Consider the following 17,712-nt stretch of genomic DNA (forward strand, 5'->3'; position numbering starts at 1 on the left):
TTTGATAGGCTTACTGAAAGAAAAATGAGTTTTAGAATTAATAGTAACTAAGAAAAGGGAATGATAAGTTAAAATCCTGTGAAGTACTTCATAAAACTCAATTCTGAGAAAGTGCACGGCTGAAGTTCTCCATCTAAGCTCATCTTTTTTTATTCTTCATCTAAACCAAACAGTCCTAATTATTTTCACTTCCACTGTGTGTGGAAGGTTAGTGATGATTCACAAGACACAAGGTGTTCTTCAGTGTGTGGCATGGGCAGCAGTAAGCAGTGCTTGTCATTAAGCACATCCGTTTCCAGTCAAACAAGCTCAAAACAGTTTACAGCAAATAACATGTATCACAGAGCACTTTTTATTATTTTGCTTGTAAAGTGAATGGATGTATTCACTAAGGGGAAAAAGTGACCATTGTGATAGTTTGAAAATGTTATTTTTTCTTTCTTGTTACTAGGTTTGCAAATAATAACCTTAACATTTTAGGTGTGACGAGAACAATTAAATTTCCTCAGAACAGAATAAATGCTGATTTACTAATAAAAAATGGATTAGTGTGGATTTGGATTAATCGTGAAAGAATGAGTGAAGAGATTATCCAACAATAGGATAGCTGCATGTCTTTGAAACTCAGATCTAGTCCAAGCAACTAGAACATGGTAAAAATTGTTGCAAACAATTTTTGAACTGGGCTTTGTTCACACGTCAACACCTTAAAGGAAAACGAAATTTCTGTGACAATCTCTGCTGCTTAGCAGTGGGAGCAAGCTTAAAATGTAATTGACAAACCATAGAAAAGAACTAGGTTTTGTTCCTTCCTGGAAATTGTTCTGTTCTTTTCTGTCACTTTAATATTATTTTGCAGAGAAGCCATCTAGAAATTGTTCTTTGAGAACCTATATATTCTGTTGATTTTCAGGAGAGAGAGACTTTAAGGAGATAAGCCCATCTGATCATAAAAATCCATACTTCCTTGATAATTGATGTATTCAGTATATATAAAGTCACTATATAGCTGAGTTTTAAAAATGAAGAAGAGTCAGAGCTTGACCCTGATGTCTGATGTATCACCTGATATGTATGAGATGTGTCCCCATGCAAAGTAAATAACATTCAGACCTGTAACCAAACCACAAGATAAATAAGTAGACCATATATTTTGAACTGTCTTCCATGGGCTCTAACTCTTCTGCATCAGTCAGTACAAAATCTGACATTCATCGTTAACTGTCTCCAAAGTTAACTTTCATAATAATGTTTCCTCTGTTTTCTGTCCAAAAATGTTACAGAGGCTGGGGTATACAAAAATTCCAGCCAAAGAAAGAATTCTCACTGAGAATTGACCTCGCTGAGGTCAATAATAGTATTGGTCTATATAAGAAAGTGTAGCAGGATCTGGTGTCCCTAACACCAGGCCTTTGAACTGATGGAAAGGTAAAAAAAAGCGTAGACCCAATACTTGTTTTTATGACATTAATGATATATAAAGCTTATGTAATTCTTATGATAATTGAAACAAATGTTTAATAATAACTAACGGTGGTGCTTTACTGAGAAATATAATAAGAAGCATTGCTTATGCAGGGAAGGACTGGAAGGAACTGGGTAACCTTTAGGACTGGAGCACTTGGGTGAAATTTGCATTTAAAGGCTGAGAAAATGTCTGTTTCCAGTGATGGGTTATCACTTTGATGTGAAGACAGATCAAGGGAACTGCCTGGCTGTGTTAGTTAGTCAAACGATGACAGTGAATCAGCAGTGTGATTTTGCTCTGACTAAGGCAAACATTTCTTAAGTAATATCAAGGAAGTTATTTTCAGGACAAACAAAAGTATTGATGCATTTGCAAAAGGCAGTGCGAAAATTTGGAGTCCGGAGTGCAAAAATGAACACGTGAATGGAGCGGTTGTCCTCCACAAGGAGACTGAGGAAGTATGGCTTATTTAGTCTATGAGATGAAACTTGAGAAGAGTTTGTAGATGTATTCTATAGATACATTATGGATGTAAACATCAGCATAGAAGAGGGAAAAGACATTTAACCTGAAAGTCAATGATGACATAAGAAACTGAGTACAAACTAGCTGTAGATAAATTTAAGCTAGGTATTAGAAGGTGGCAGGCTAGCCTAGGACAGGATTTTTCCTACATCACTGAGCTCAGTCTTGTACTATACAAATGCTGTTTTAAAAATAAGCACATTTTTGCCCCAACAAAATGACCAAAATTTTTCAGCACCAGAAAGAATCAGATTCTGAAACTGCTGTCCACTAACCAAAGTGTGGGTAAAAGGCCCAGCTGTTTTAAAATGGAAGTTGTGTGCACAAATAGGATTGTGTGTTGTGGTTAACTCTGACAATACAGAGCTACTTCATGACCTGGTGATCTCTCCGAGTTCTGTGCCCCGCTCCTATTTCGGTTACTGTGTTAAATTTCTAGATGTGTTTTGTTTTCCCTGGATAGGTTACTCTTTTAAGACTGTTTTGGAAAATTCCTGATTATGAACAGTGGCCATGTTCCTACTTCGTGTTTATCACTTTGCTTGAATGTGTCAACAGTGAATTAGCATTAAATGGTCTGAGGAAAGTGGTTAATATAGATTAATCTATATTCTTCTTTAATCCTTTGAATTTACTTCCTTGAAGGTACATCGAAGATGAGCTTGGTTCATAAATACATTTAGAAGATAAATACAGGAGGGGAAAAGAATCTTGTTTTATGATCTTTGTAAAGCTCAGAAATAAATCCTTTATATTCAGTAATTGACCTATATGATATGTTTTTCCCAGTTTGTTTCAGATCCTTGTGCCAGCAACCCCTGTCACCATGGTAACTGCAGCACTAGCGGTGATGGCTACCTCTGTCTCTGTAGTGAAGGCTATGAGGGAACAAACTGTGAACACTCATTTCACAGCCTTCAGGTCTCTGAACGGACAGAGTCGACGTCCCCAAGACAGAGCAGACTGGTCTCATCTACCTTGGAACCTGACATTGTTCTTCCTCGTTCAAGAGCAACTGTGACGTTACCTACATGGCAGCCAAAAGCGGGACAGAAAGTTATAGATCTGAAATGGGATGAAACAGAGGTGAGAATATTCTGTCTAAATGAAAATGCACAGACAAGAACTTTTAAGTGTTATCGTTTTTGGATTGTCATTTGTGCATGGTTTCATGGATGTCTACATGAGAGGACTGAAGATATGATCTTTGCCCTGAGTTAATATGCTAGTAAAATTAAACGCAAAAAAATTTGATACTTGTCAAAAGTAATGGGCTTAAGTTGGTCAGCATGTTGTATTGGGTATTTCTTTGAAATGGGATAATATTGTTTCTTCCAGCATATCTCCAAACATTGAATAAGTTTAGGAAAATCAAAATGTTAAAGCAATACCTTTAATATATTTCTTGCTATTTGCAGTTATAATCACATGTTGTTTTGAAAAACATGCATCCCTGCGGTGTTAAGAAAACATAGCTATTTGATGATTAAAAATGGTAGTCAATATATTACACAGTGCACAACTCTAGAGATGCAATGATGGTGGAGGAAACTTTTAAACATTTGTTTTATCTTTTAGTAAAATGACAAACTTAACAGTATCTGGCAAAACTACAACTGGTAGGCACAACATGTGATCCTTAAGAAATATAATCTTTGCTTTCTACTGTTTTGTACACTGTTTTATTAGTAATTCTTGGATGTCTTGTATAGACTCTAGTATCTGCAAAAATAAAAAAAAGTATCAAACTTAACCTAGTTACTGTTAAATATTAATCTTTACATGTGAAAACCAAGTATAGATAGAAAGTATGTTTGCTCACAAAGAATTATTGATTATTTATCTCTTTAACTTTTTCATGTATTAAGTTCATTCTATCACATGACCATCTCCTCCCTTCTTCTTTGAAGTCCATCACTACAAGGATGATTTATAGTTCTCTTCATTGTTCTCTTACTTGGAGGTGCCAGACCACTACTTCTGCATATGCTATCCCTAACAGCAGTTGGTACTGGAAGTCTCCAACCTGATGCAGAGATCACCCACCTACAATAATACTACTTATGTGCAAAATGCATCCCAAAGAACAGTTTGCCATAGAAGTGAGCATCTGTTTGGGGGGTAATGGTAATGCCTTTTTTGGTGGTGTTTGGATCAACTTAGTATCAAGCACTAGGGGTAATGAAGCATGTTGGTGAAGAAATATTATAATTTCAGTAGGCAAAGAATTAAAATCTTTGTGGCATCGTTTTCATAATGAAAAATGAATTGTAAAGTAATTTCATTTGAATTTATTCAGGAATAAATAGGTAAAATGTCAGCTGTATCTGTTTTCAAAGTGTTTCAAGGAGTATCATAGAATCATTAAGGTTGGAAAAGACCCTTAAGATCATCGAGTCCAACCGTTAACCTAGCACTGCCAAGTCCACCACTAAACCATGTCCTCAAGCACCACATCTACCGGTCTTTTAAATACCTCCAGGGATGGAGACTCAACCACTTCCCTGGGCAGCCTGTTCCAGTGCCTGACTACCCTTTCGGTGAAGAATTTCTTCCTAATATCCAACCTAAACTTCCTCTGGTGCAGCTTGAGGCCATTTCCTCTTGTCCTATCACTTGTTACTTGTGAGAAGAGACTGACCCCTACATTGCTACAACCTCCTTTCAGGTAGCTATAGAGAGCAATAAGGTCTTCCCTCAGCCTCCTCTTCTCCAGACTAAACAACCCCAGCTCCCTCAGCTGCTCCTCCTAAGACTTGTGCTCTAGACCCTTCACCAACTTCGTTGCCCATCTTTGGACACACTCCAGCACCTCGATGTCCTTCTTGTAGTGAGGGTTCCAAAACTGAACACAGTATTTGAGGCATGGCCTCACCAGTGCCGAGTACAGGGGCACTATCACCTCCCTGGTCCTGCTGCCCACACTATTCCTGACACGAGCCATGATGCTATTTGGCCTTCTCGGCCACCTGGGCACACTGCTGGCTCATGTTCAGGCGGCTGTCGACCAACACCCCCAGGTCCTTTTCCACCAGACAGCTCTCCAGCCACTCTTCCCCAAGCCTGTAGCGTTGCATGGCGTTGTTGTGACCCAAGTGCAGGACCCAGCACTGAGCCTTGCTGAACCTCATGCAGTTGGCCCTGGCCCATAGATCCAGCCTGTCCCGGTCCCTCTGCAGGGCCTTCCTACCCTCCAGCAGATCAACACTCCTGCCCAACTTGGTGTCGTCTGCAAACTTACTGAGGGTGCACTCGATCCTCTCATCCAGATCATTGATAAAGATATTAAACAGAAGTGGCCCCAACACTGGGCCCTGGGGAACACCACTTGTGACTGGCTGCCAACTGGATTTGACTCCATTCACCACCACTCTCTGGGCTCGGCCATCCAGCCAGTTTTTAACCCAGCACAGAGTGCACTTATCCAAGCTGTCAGCAGCCAGCTTCTCCAGGAGGATGCTGTGGGAGACTGTGTCAAAGGCTTTACTAAAGTCCAAGTAGACGACATCCACAGCCTTTCCCTCATCCACTAAGCGGGTCACCTTGTCATAGAAGGAGATCAGGTTAGTCAAGCAGGACCTGCGTTTCATAAACCCGTGCTGGCTGAGCCTGATCCCCCGATGGTCCCACACGTGCCATGTAATGGCACTCAAGATGATCTGCTCCATGACCTTTCCCGGCACTGAGGTCAGGCTGACAGGCCTGTAGTTTCCCGGATCCTCCTTCCGACCCTTCCTGTAGAGGGGCGTCACATTTGCTAACTTCCAGTCATCTGGGACCTCCCCGGTTGACCAGGACTGCTGGTAAATGATGGAGAGTGGCTTGGCAAGCTCCTCTGCCAGCATCCTCAGTATCCTCAGTATCCCTCAGAGTATGATTCTTCTGAGGTGTTTTCACACACTACGTAGTGAGAAAGTGAAGAGGCATGAGTTTAATCCTGGAAAAAGTATATTTTTCATCACTCTTTGCTAGCCCAAACAAATTTGTTAATGTTTTTATTGTAATATTTATTTAAATCAATTTTTGAAAGTAAAATCAGCCTATGTAAAATATAAGTTTTATGTGTTATGACACTCAGTTTATATCTGAGGTACAAGTAGTTATAGGGCTGTATCCCATTTCAGTGGAAGTTCTTGTGGGCAATGTCTGGAGAACAGAGCTTTATTTCTTGGAATTCCATCTCCCATATCTATTATTTTACAGTAGGACATATGCCAGGCAGCAAGCATGGAGTTTGGAGAGAGCACTGAAGCAGAAACAAACAATGATCTGCTTTTATTTCTTAGTGTAAATGCAGTGGCATCTCTGCATGGGTGCTCCATATGCCCTTCTCTGTACCAGATTTCCCTGAAATTCACCCTTCTGCACATCTTCTGTTACCTGAGAAGTATATATAGGTTATCAATTGCGATTGCATTATTAACACTAACATGGAAATTACTTGTTACCCTATTATGAAATTACTTGTGTTGATATGTTGTTAATATATAGTGATGGGTCTTGTATTTTTCACAATCTTTCTAGTGTAGCATAATGACCTTCTGTTCTTTGGAATTCAGAGTGAGAGAGATGCTTATCTGAAAGAAAGAGATTTCAGTTGCTGATTAAAGACATTGTCTCTGATCTATATTAAACTAAAGAGAGTTGATTTGCCTGAAGGTCTGTGTCCCAAAGCCTCTTTGGTGGAGGCTTCAAGAGTAGAGAGTTAAGTGTTAAACAGGAAAATACTACCTTTCCTCATAGCTTTAAAAGCTTTGCAAAGCTTGATCCTTTCTTGCCCTCTTAAAAGGAAAAATATAAAGTAACTGTCAGTTTTGTATTGCAAAAATCTACTGTTTTGATCTTCCTTGAGATTCAGAGGCAACAAAGGCTGCTATTATTATGTTGTTGGTTGTTTTTTTTTTTTTTTTAATCTTCCAAGCCAGCCTGTTTTTCACATTATTCTATACTGATACTGCAAGTGAACTAATGTTCTTCACACTCTTTTGTCTGTCTGCTCAGAGAGAAATTTTGCCAAAATCTCTCCAAATGAAAGCTTTCACTATCTTGCAAGGACAAAGTTTCCATGGAAGCTTTTTCAGGAAGGTTTGAGAACTCAAAAAAATGAACACCTGAGAGAAGTAAACTGCCTCAGAGAGACATGATGTATGGTTACAGTTGGACATTTTTTCTGTATTCCTTAGATACTAGGGATATATGTGGCAGTGCTTGCTTGACTGAACCTTCTCGGTAATGTCTGCACCCGTAGACAACATACAGATGTCTTTGGACACAGTTTCATTTCTTAGAGAGCTCTTGCTATAAGAAATTAGTCTTTTCCTGATATGCAGATTAAGGGCTACAAACACAGATCATTGAGGGAAAAATATTCTTGTCTGTTGGTTTCTTTACTATAATAGGAATTTATCTTTGTGCTCAGCTGTTGAAAGAGAACTTTTTCCTACTTTGGGCAACTGACTTGTTTCACTTGCAAGAGAGCTACAACTAGCAATCCACATTTCCCTAGTTAAATGAACTTTTGTGTTACAGTGTAGAAAAGATATGTATTAGCCAATAATAGAAGAAAAAAGAAACCATCTCATTAATCCTATTCAACTAACAGATACAGCAAAGGTTTCTGTGTACAAAATCAACTGTAAGAATAGCAGTACCGTATCCATATATATTACTTTTCCTTAATAGCTCTCAAATTTTTTCAAAGGAAATCAGCAGTATTATTCACGTTTTACAGATGGAGACACTGAAGCACAGAGCAGTAAAGTGATTTGCCAGGTGTGCAGCCAGGAATTAGAATGCTAAGCACGTGAGTCCTAGTCTAACCTTTTATTTATACTGCAATACTACTGCTCAGATTCAAGCTTTTGGAACTAGTGATTAGAGGCTACAATAAACTTGTAATTCCTGTTGCAATGGGGACAGAATTTGTTTTACGTGTATTCTTAGTAATTTATAAGCCTTTAAAAGGAGTATGGCTGGGTCAGGTGGAAAATCCTGAAAGACAGTGCTCCTGCTCTGCAGCAATGGCATATGCTTAAGGAATAATTCTACTTGAAACAGAGACCTTTGAATCTTTGACTGCTTTATGTGTTGCTAAACGTTCATTCATTTTTTGCCAAAGTATGCTATTGGTGCAGAAGGAGGCTGAACAGAATCACAGAGGAGAGATCCATTTGCAGTTGCTAAATACATAGAAACTCCATCCTTAGAAATGACGGTTTAGGAAAGTCTTTGACATGGAAACAGTTGGAGGCTGGAGGAAATATGCTTGCCCTTTTCTTATCCTATTTTCTTGGCATTCCCTCTTATGATTGCTGTTGGGGTTAAAGTACTGGAATACGTATACTTTTGGTTTGACTTAGGACAGCTCTTCTTATACCTATACATAACGTTTGTTTTGGTAGCCTCTATTATTTTTCTTTTGTTTTTAGAAAAAGATATCACACAAACAAATAAGGAGACTGAAGGAAACAGATTTTCCTAGAATAATCTTAACTTTCTTCTATGATAAATCTGTAACTTCACTAAATCTCTCCTCTACAATATTTGTGTATGGAACTTTCTGTACAAACGCCATTCTGACAGACAACTTGGTGTAAGCATCTCTGGATAGGTGATAGCCTTTATTATATTTATTTTCAAAACATAAACCAAAACATCTCTAAAACCTCAATATGCTCAAGCAAAACTTATGTGAAGTTCACACAAACCTTAGTTTAGTATGTTCCATTGCTAAAAGACGTTTAATGGATAGTCATAAATACGAGCTTTCCTAAAATCAAAACTCTCATATCCCCTTTAAGGACAGAAATACCCTATAGAAAATTCTAGTGAGTGCAATTATGTCAAGATACTGAAGCCCTGCTCGTCTGAATCTGTATTGGTGGGTGGGCTCGGGACTTTTGGTTATCCCGTGCTGTCTTTAAAAAGTATCTGGATTCTTAACTGCTCCTTCAGGAATCATCCAGTCTTGAAATCTTTGAGAGTCTGAGCCAAAAAAAAAACCCAACAAAAACCACCTGCTGTGTTTACTGCCTTTCAGCGTTTTGGTGTAGAAATATCTATGGCTGACTTGACAGACTTTGGTTGAAGTTTATGTCCTAGCTTGCTCTCCAGTGACCTGAGCTCATACACTGCATGTAAAGATTTGACTATGTGGAATTTTTGCTCAATGAGCTTGTTTCCACAGTGTTTACCTTTATTATTCAGAACAGCTCCATACACTCTGGAATAAGAAATGACCATTATTTGTTCAAGGAAGTGATATTTATTGAATGACTGTGTCGTGGTTTAATCAGGGGGTAGGCAGCTAAGCCCCACACAGCTGCTTGCTTACTCCCCCACCCAGTGGGATGGGGGAGAGAATCGGAAGGGTAAAAGTGTGAAAACTCATGCGTTGAGATAAATACAGTTTAATAATTAAAAAAAAGGGAGAAAAAGAAAACAACAAAGAAAAAACCCAAACAAAACAAACAAAAACAAGAGATGCAAAAATCCCCAGTTGCTCACCACCAACCGACCGATGCCCAGCCAGTCTCTGAGCAACAGGAGCTCTGGCCAGCTTCCACCCCCCCACCCCCCCACCCCTAGTTTTATTGTTGAGCAAGACATCATATGGTATGGGATGTTCCTTTCGTCAGTTGGGTTCGGCTGTCCCACTGTGTCCCCTGAAACTTGTGCACCCCCAGCCTACTTGCTGACAGGGCAGTCTGAGAAGCAGAAAAGACTTTGGTGCTGTGTAAGCACTGTTCAGCAATAACTGAAACATCCCTATTATCAACACTGTTTTCATCACAAATCCAAAGCATAGCACCATGCAAGCTACTGTGAGGAAAATTAACTCTATCCCAGCCAAAGCCAGTGCAGACTGACTGTCAGATTTTACGAAGTTGACATTGATTTTGGTGGGGTGGCATCTGGCTAATGTGATTACCCAGGTAATCTATCTGAGAAAGTGTCCTTGTGTAAGATAACCTACTGTGCCTGCTGAAGCATCTACCTCTTGGTGTAATGTTGGCATTGTTAACCTGTGACAGAAACACAAAGTTTTAATAGTGTTACCTAGAGGATTGCCATGCATTAGAATGCACTGGATTCCCTTGGCAGTGTGATTGCTGACTCTACAAAGTGGCTTTTGCTCAGATGAGCAAACAAACGCAAACTGCCAGTGACAGAATTGGCTGAGTGGATATGCAGCCTTCCTTACATCACGTTTCAGTGGTACCATAACTGGCAAGCCTTCTTCATTTGATACTGTTTTTGGATGCAGTCTGTCAGTCTTCCCTTGGTGTTCTTCAGAGAGGCACTACTCCTACTCTAAACACTTCTGCTTTTCTCTCCCACTGGTGAGATATGTTAGAAGTAAGCCTTTATTTTCTTTCTGTTCTGGGTTTCTTTCAGGCGTTGTCCCATATGAAACTCTGGAGGGTTGAAACAAATACACTCCTGTGGAGGTTAAGCTATGTGACACTAGATTTTCAGAAGCAGTAATTTTTCCATGCTACAGGGCAAAGGAACTGCTTTTCTTTCTTCTATAATTTTGTTTTGTCTGAATGGGATTTCTGAGGTAGAAATGATCCTGGTTTATTGCTTGGCATCTTCACTAGAAGAAGAAGATAGTAATTGATCCCCCTTTTATGGTTCTATTATATTGTCTTTTATTTTCCTACCTCTCTTTTCCCTTTTTAATTCTTTGCAGACAGCTGTTCAAGACCTTGTAGTCAGGATCTAACCTGTTTTATTTCTCTCACGTATTATTTTTCCCTTGCATAAGGAAGGCTGACAAACATGTTATGTTTCTTAGAAAATAAGAGATACCTCTTGCCACCCTTAGAAGGTTGGAAAAGAAGAAATCCTGCAGGTCTTATCCTGATGGAAAAGTAGTTAAATGTTCAGAAAAGGCAAAACTGCATGTTATGAAACTTGCTTTATTGAATTGAAAGTTAATATGTAATCCCTTGGAAGAAGATTTGAAAGAGTTAGCGTTTGCAAGAGTATTCCTCATAATGCATTCATCATGACAGTTTCTGTCCTACTCAAGAAATGAAAGGTTATCTTTCTTAATGACCATGTCAATTTTCATGGGAGACCAGCCCAGAACATAGCCTTGTTTCTCTCAAATAACTCATTTTCATACTCTTGCCATTAACATAATGTCTTTTCAAATATGTTTAAATTTTTAAGCATAGAGGTTTTTTTTTTTTTCTTTTAAGCACTGATCGTTTCTGTAAGATGAGTTTGTATTCATCTCTCTTATTTAGTTCAAGAATGATGTGTGGAAATGTGTGCATTCGTGTATTCTGTTTAATTCCAGACTAACTTGACACTTTGCTTCGGCTGCAAGACTGTGCAGATTTCTTTGTTGCCCCATTAGGAGGTAAAAACAGGAGAACAGCTTTTTGAGATGGAAAGACAGGAGATTAACCAAAGAGAACACAGCTAGCACAGGAGGAAAGTGTCAATTGAAAATACGCAGGTGTCTGGGTGTGTGCATGAGTGTGCACACACATGCGCACATGCTTATTTGTGCAGCCTTTGGGGATATTTTCAAAATGAAGCACTCTTATTGTATGTCGGAGTGGGGTTTTGTCAAAGCCATGATGTCACTGAAGTTAAAATGGCAATTTACAGGCAACTGGCTCACAGGGTGAATTTTTACTCACAGAGTCACAGTGTAGGTGAGGTTGGAAGGGACCTCTGGGGATTGTCTAGTCCAACCCCATTGCTCAAAGCAGGGTCAACTAGAGCGGGTTGCTCGGAACTATTTTCAGTTGAGTCTTAAATACCTCCAAGGATGGAGAGTCCACAAGATACCTGGGCAGCCTCTTCCAGTGTTTGGAAGTATCTGTTAGTTTTCAGAAATATTCATTAATATCTTGTTAACAGGGTAGTGAGGAATTGCTAAGGCTAATGCAAATTTGGTCATTCCATTTACAGACTGCTTTTAAGTTTGAGGAAAGTGTGGCACGTTTTGCAAGAAGTAAAAGCCTTCTGCAATTCCTTAAACTCAGGGGGTTGAGATGATACAAAAGAAATGCAAACATGTATCATGGTAGCAGAATGGCTGTATTTTGCACTGTTCAGGATTAGTCTCCCCATGTTGATAAGGTCTTGTAGAATAACTAATGTCTGGTCAGCTTTCCAAGAAACAAACTGTAAAATTTCATATACAACAATTATCTTCAGAGAACTACTTTCAGTAGTGAGAGGCTGCGTGTATGTATCCTAGCATAAATGTTGACTTAGAGTCTGTATGTTACTTTTCTAAGCCTCATTGAATTAAAGGGTAGTACACTTAATTTATCGAAGTAATAAAGGCAGTCATGTAAACATATTGCCTTGGGATTTATTTATGTATTTCAGCACTTGTTGAATTAAGTGTCTATCTCATTATTCTGGCTGGTGTGTAAGGCAGGAAAGTATCTGTACAATTCACACTACTTACTTTTTTCAGAAAAGTTGTAATATGGAAGAACAGCCTGTTGCTTTCTTCTTAGGTACCACACCTGATTTCCTTTGCAGTCTCATCTATGCTACTGCTATGGCCTGGTAAGGTAGTCTTCTAGCCAAGTCACTGCTGTCTTGTTAAGGTCTAGGTAGAGATTGAAGGAATAAGTACTCTTCTGGAGATTTCACTCTTGCTTTCTCAAATGATGCTCTTCTCTTACCCCTGTAAAGACTCGGAAAGTTAACACCGTTAAAACATTTGAAGCAGAAATGTAGTTTTTATATATTATGTTCTCTTTTAAAAAACAAGAACGTGATTTAGATGCAAACTTATGGAACATGTATGTAAAGAGGAATTCTGTATTTCCTATCAGCAATTTGATATTTAAACATTTTAAACTCTAAGTAATACATTGAACAGCAGCTCTTCAATATATTCTGTGCTGATGTAGGAGCTTATCTTTGTAAGCAGCTCCTAAACATACTTTAGGCTCTGGCAGGTGCGTGAAGATTTTGTTTTCTTTGGTGACTATTTTTAAAGTAGCTGCATCATGTGTTGTATCTGTAAGTCTGTTCCCCAAGGATCTTCCTTGCTGGCTTAAAGGTTCTGTACTATTGAATGCTTCAGGGGAATTTTGGAAGAGTTTGATGTCATTGCAGTTATATGTAATGGTTTTTAAAGATTGTCTTTAAATGAATTTAGGTGGTCTGTTTGTATTTTTTACTTTAGCTATCTCCCTGTTTAAATTTTAAAGAGGAATTAGGATAGGAATGCTCTTTATTTTACCTTCTGAAAATAATTTAAGTATATTTTCCAGTGAGTTCTGTTTTAAATATCTCCTAGCAGCGGGTTTTTGTTGTTGTTGTTTGTTTGTTGTTGGTTTTGTTTTTTTTTTTTTGAGAGTGAGACTTACAGATTGTTTTAATCTTCTGAGTGTTCTTTCTTATTGTAATCTATTGGTCTTTGCCCTCATTCTTCAATCTTTCAGTTTTGCAGAGAGCTCTGTTAAGACAGGAAAGGGACATACTTAAAAATCTTTATACAAATTTCCCACAGCTGTGGAAAAACTGTGTAATTTGTTTCCTAATTCAAGTGTCAAAGCGGTCGCTTTTGTCTCTGTAGTATTTGTCTGAAATAGGATACTGCTGGAACCATTTTTTGTTCCTTATGAGAGCTGCTGCTTCTTCCTGTGTTTTTTGTCTGATCCAAGTACCATTTTTTTTTAATATATAAAAAATAATCAAATTTCAGCTGTTGTAAAATCCTGTTTTTAGCGTCCAACTGGTTAAGATGATTATTTTATCAGATTCGTAGAGCATGAAGTCAGAGCCAATTACAAATGGAGTTCCTAGATAGAGAAAGACATCAAACATCTTAGTAGAAGAGTCAAAATCCTGCGTTTTGTCTTTCGCTCTTCTGATTACCATTGAAATATTTCCTACATGTGCTTTTCATGCCGAGTAATCCTTAATTCTGATGTGTTTGCAAACCGAAGTCTTTTTGCTTTGTTTTTTCCATTTTCACAAGGTTAAATCTCAACTCTTGTTATGTAGCCACTTTGTTCAGCTCTCACTTCTTTAATTTTTTGTCTTTTTTTATGCTAATTTCAAAGAGATCAATACCCTTTACTTTAGAAACTTGTAATATTGAATAGTAAGGTAAATGAAATGCTTAAATTACATTTTTTCCCCTTGTGTTCCAAGGTAATAAATGCATGAAATTGTAAGACTATATAAATACTTTAAATGCAAGTGTATTTTTAGATGTAGTATAAGACTGTGTGAGAATAGAGATGTTGATTTCTTTTTTTTCCTTTGATCCAGTAGGCATATAGATTCTTAAAGAAAATGAAAGTTTAAATGTTGGCAAATATAAAAGGAAGAGTGTTAGCCAAACTAATTTTTGATTCATTGTGCTTTGAATATTAGCTCCATAATTTTGACTTCCAAGACTGAAAAATTGTAATGGATATATTATCTTTTTTCAAAATTTATTTGAACAAATACAATAAAATTCCATCTCACTTTATTTTCATAAACTACATATATTCATATTATATGTGCCAGAGAATTCACCAATGAATTGAGTAATCTAGACATTTTTGGGAAGTGTGAATACTGAGCGTTTGTCTTGCCTGAGTCAAAATCAGCTCTGAGTTTCCTAAAAAATATTACTTGTATCATATTCTGGACTTCTGTTGTTCATGTTTTCACAAGTGTTTCATAGTAATGTTTAAAATATTAATTTGAATTTTACTTGTAAATTTACAAATTAGATCCTGGCTTTTTCTTTCATGGATGATTAGTTCACATAAGCGTGTCAGGTTGCATTTTCAATTTGTCAGTAAGTTTGATGTAAAAAGGTTGCACAAGTATTCTAGATGATTGAAAAAATAACATTGCAAAATCTGCCCAGCAATTTGAAGATGAAACTGACTGATTTTTTTTTTTTTAAATTTTTTTTACAGTGTGATATTTCATAGGCAGGCTGATGAAGATACCTGAGAATTACTTAATTAAAACTACTGATGATGTTAATGTAGGCAATAGAAAGACTCAATTATGCCACATAAAATATTACTTATTTGAAATAAAGGTATCATTGGAAACGCTAATGGTTTTCAAACTGCCTTTATGAAATTACTGCTTTACAAGATATGAATAATTAAGTAGTCTGTCTGTGATTCCTCTGTGTTGTATGGCATCCTGTATGGTGTCTTGATCTAGTTAATACAGTAAGTGATTTCTATGCCTACTAGGCATCACAGATTTGGCAAATACATCCTTTCACTCCCAACTGTGCTCATAATTTTTTCCATCTGAAAGTACTGTTTGTCTAAGTAACTTTTACTTGGAAAGAATAGTAATGGACAAGTGGGAGAGTATTTTTTTAAAGTAATCTGTGTTTGGAAAAAAGCATATTTAGATATAGTAGAAAGACAATATCAGTATTTGCTATCATCAGTCCTCCAAGATCACCTAAATTAATGATGCGATATTTCTTGGATGTGGCAAATGTTAGAGCTTCATTTATTATGTTAAAAGACCAGAAGCCCACTCATCTTTTTTCTAAACATGATCACTTTTAAAGGAAGATGCCTTTAGAAGTTCACACTTATGTGCAGGAAGTTTTTGTTAAAAACCTAAAAGGAAGGTTATGTAAATTTTTAGAATGTTTGTTGATAGCATAAATGTTTTGGTGAATGTTTCGGTCCATCCTGATGATTTTTAAAAGACGACTGCTGGACTATTAGTGTTATTTCAAAAAAAATTCTTTCATATTTTCTTTGGTCAGATTTTCTGGTTTAGTGTTAAATAAAACTATTTTTATTTTCAGATAACCCCAGATGTGGCTTGTGGAAATGCCAGTTCCAATACCTCTGCTGGAGGCCGGCTTATTTCTTTTGAAGTTCCACAGAATACATCAATAAAGTAAGAATATTTGTCATATGTGATGAAGTATAAAAATGCTTTTATTTTAATTTGCCCGGATATTTTAGACAACAGTTTTTCAGATAGGCAGATTTGTCTAATGGGTAAAAGTATATGAAAGAACTTCAGACATACTTCAGGCATCTAGCAGTGCCACGACAGCTCTTCGCTTGGTATAATTTTTCCCACATGTTTAATGTTTTAGAAGATGTAAGCATGTAAACTGTCTCTGGGCTATCAGAATGCATTAGAAATTAGGGCAGATGTGTTGAAGATGTCAGTTTGGAGAAGATATGACATTTCTTTTCTCCTTCATGCAGTGAACACTTTTTTTCCCCCCTTTAATCTCAAGGTGCATTGCTGGTAGAAAATGTTGTCATTGACTATATAAATGCATGTATTTTGTGCATTTGTATTTGATTTCTGGATTATTGCTTTAGGTGTCATCCTCCGCTGTGAGATCTTTGTGTATGTCCTACAAACCACATTTTTCAAAAACTTGAATTTATTCTGTGTTATTCACTTTTCAAACTCATGCTTTTCCAATCAAATACTTCCTTTGTTACTTTATTTAACAGAACCTGACTTCCTAGAAAGATCTGATACTGTCAGCTGGGATGAGGCATTTTCTTATTGGAAATTTTATTTCAAATAAAAATCTGCCAACGTAGTTCTCTGGCTCACAGCTTTAGTGCAATTTTAGACTTAGATTTTCCCAAAATAGCCTACTTTTCTCATACTGTCATCTTATCTTTCAGAATCCCAGCTTTCAGTTAAAAAAGGCCATGCTCACAGGAAAAAACAAACTGATGCAAGCAGACAAGCTGCAGACAGTTTGGAGCAGTAACTGTTAAACGTGGGAGCTGTCCCACTCTTCCCACGGGAATTTGAATCGTGCTCATTCATGAGCGTTAAGCCTAAGTCAGGAAGAGATCTGTGAGTCTGGATGCTCTGGCTGGCTGGAATCTGTAAGCAAACAAGTGTCTTTTATTGAAATCAGGAATAAGCTGGCGTTTGTGGATTCTACAGGTGTATTTAAGACCCTTGATGGGGGGACCCCATTTTAAAGGAGGCTGCAGAGTATGCAGTCATTTTTGGTAATTTTTTTACTCTATATATCTTTAGTAGTGTTTTGTATCTGGGTAGATTAATGCAGGTCAATATCTATCTTTATTTCATTGTATTTCCTGTGTGTTAAAGGCCCAAGTAACATCTCTGGCTCAATGGCTATCTATGAAAGGAAAATAATGGCAGTTTAATAATTTTATTTTGTTTCGATTGTCAGGTGTGACCTAATCTGTGAAACTAGTTGCCATCCTGTTCTAAAAGTGAGCTGGTCAGCTTTGTGGGTAGTGATGGGGGTTGTTCTTAAAGAGGACCCAAAATACTGTCAAAAATTTGCTTCTTATGATGTCTAGTTGCAACATTTTTTCATGTGTCAAACATGATTACAAAACTTTGCATTTCTTGTTTTGAACCCAAATAAGAAGTGACAAGGGAGAAACTGCCTTGTGTTTTTAGGAGGATTGAAGAAATTTCAGTACAGGAAATTGTGGAACACAACTTCATCTCTGGGTATTTGGAGGCCTGTTTTCAGCAGGAGAGAATGATCAGTTTTCAGCAGTTGGATGCAGTTGTGCTTGAATTTCTGGAGGATTGTTCAGATTCATTTGGGATTCCTTCAGAGGAAAGTAATGCAAATATTTGGGAAATTGCCAGAAACATGACAGGTTTTTATTTTTTCTTTATGGAGGTGAGTAGGGAAAAAAGTATCCTGAGAGAAAAGAAACACTGACATATATACAGTGCTCCCTAGTGGAGCCAACAGTATATATGCAGTTGTA

At 37.5% G+C, this 17,712-nt stretch overlaps 1 protein-coding gene across 1 annotated transcript in view; it reads left to right on the forward strand.

The window, feature by feature from the left end:
- The window catches only part of DNER (delta/notch like EGF repeat containing), a 134,870-nt gene that overhangs the window by 52,873 nt on the left and 64,285 nt on the right, over positions 1-17,712 (forward strand). Inside the window, exons 2-3 of the mRNA XM_087739533.1 lie at positions 2,783-3,079; positions 15,774-15,868. Of these exons, the coding sequence (XP_087595659.1) occupies positions 2,783-3,079; positions 15,774-15,868 (392 nt within the window). The remainder of the gene's footprint in view (positions 1-2,782; positions 3,080-15,773; positions 15,869-17,712) is intronic.

This window comes from Nipponia nippon, unplaced genomic scaffold (assembly GCF_047370975.1).
Source record: "Nipponia nippon isolate SJK-2023a ecotype South Korea unplaced genomic scaffold, ASM4737097v1 scaffold_7, whole genome shotgun sequence".
Lineage (NCBI taxonomy): Eukaryota > Metazoa > Chordata > Aves > Pelecaniformes > Threskiornithidae > Nipponia > Nipponia nippon.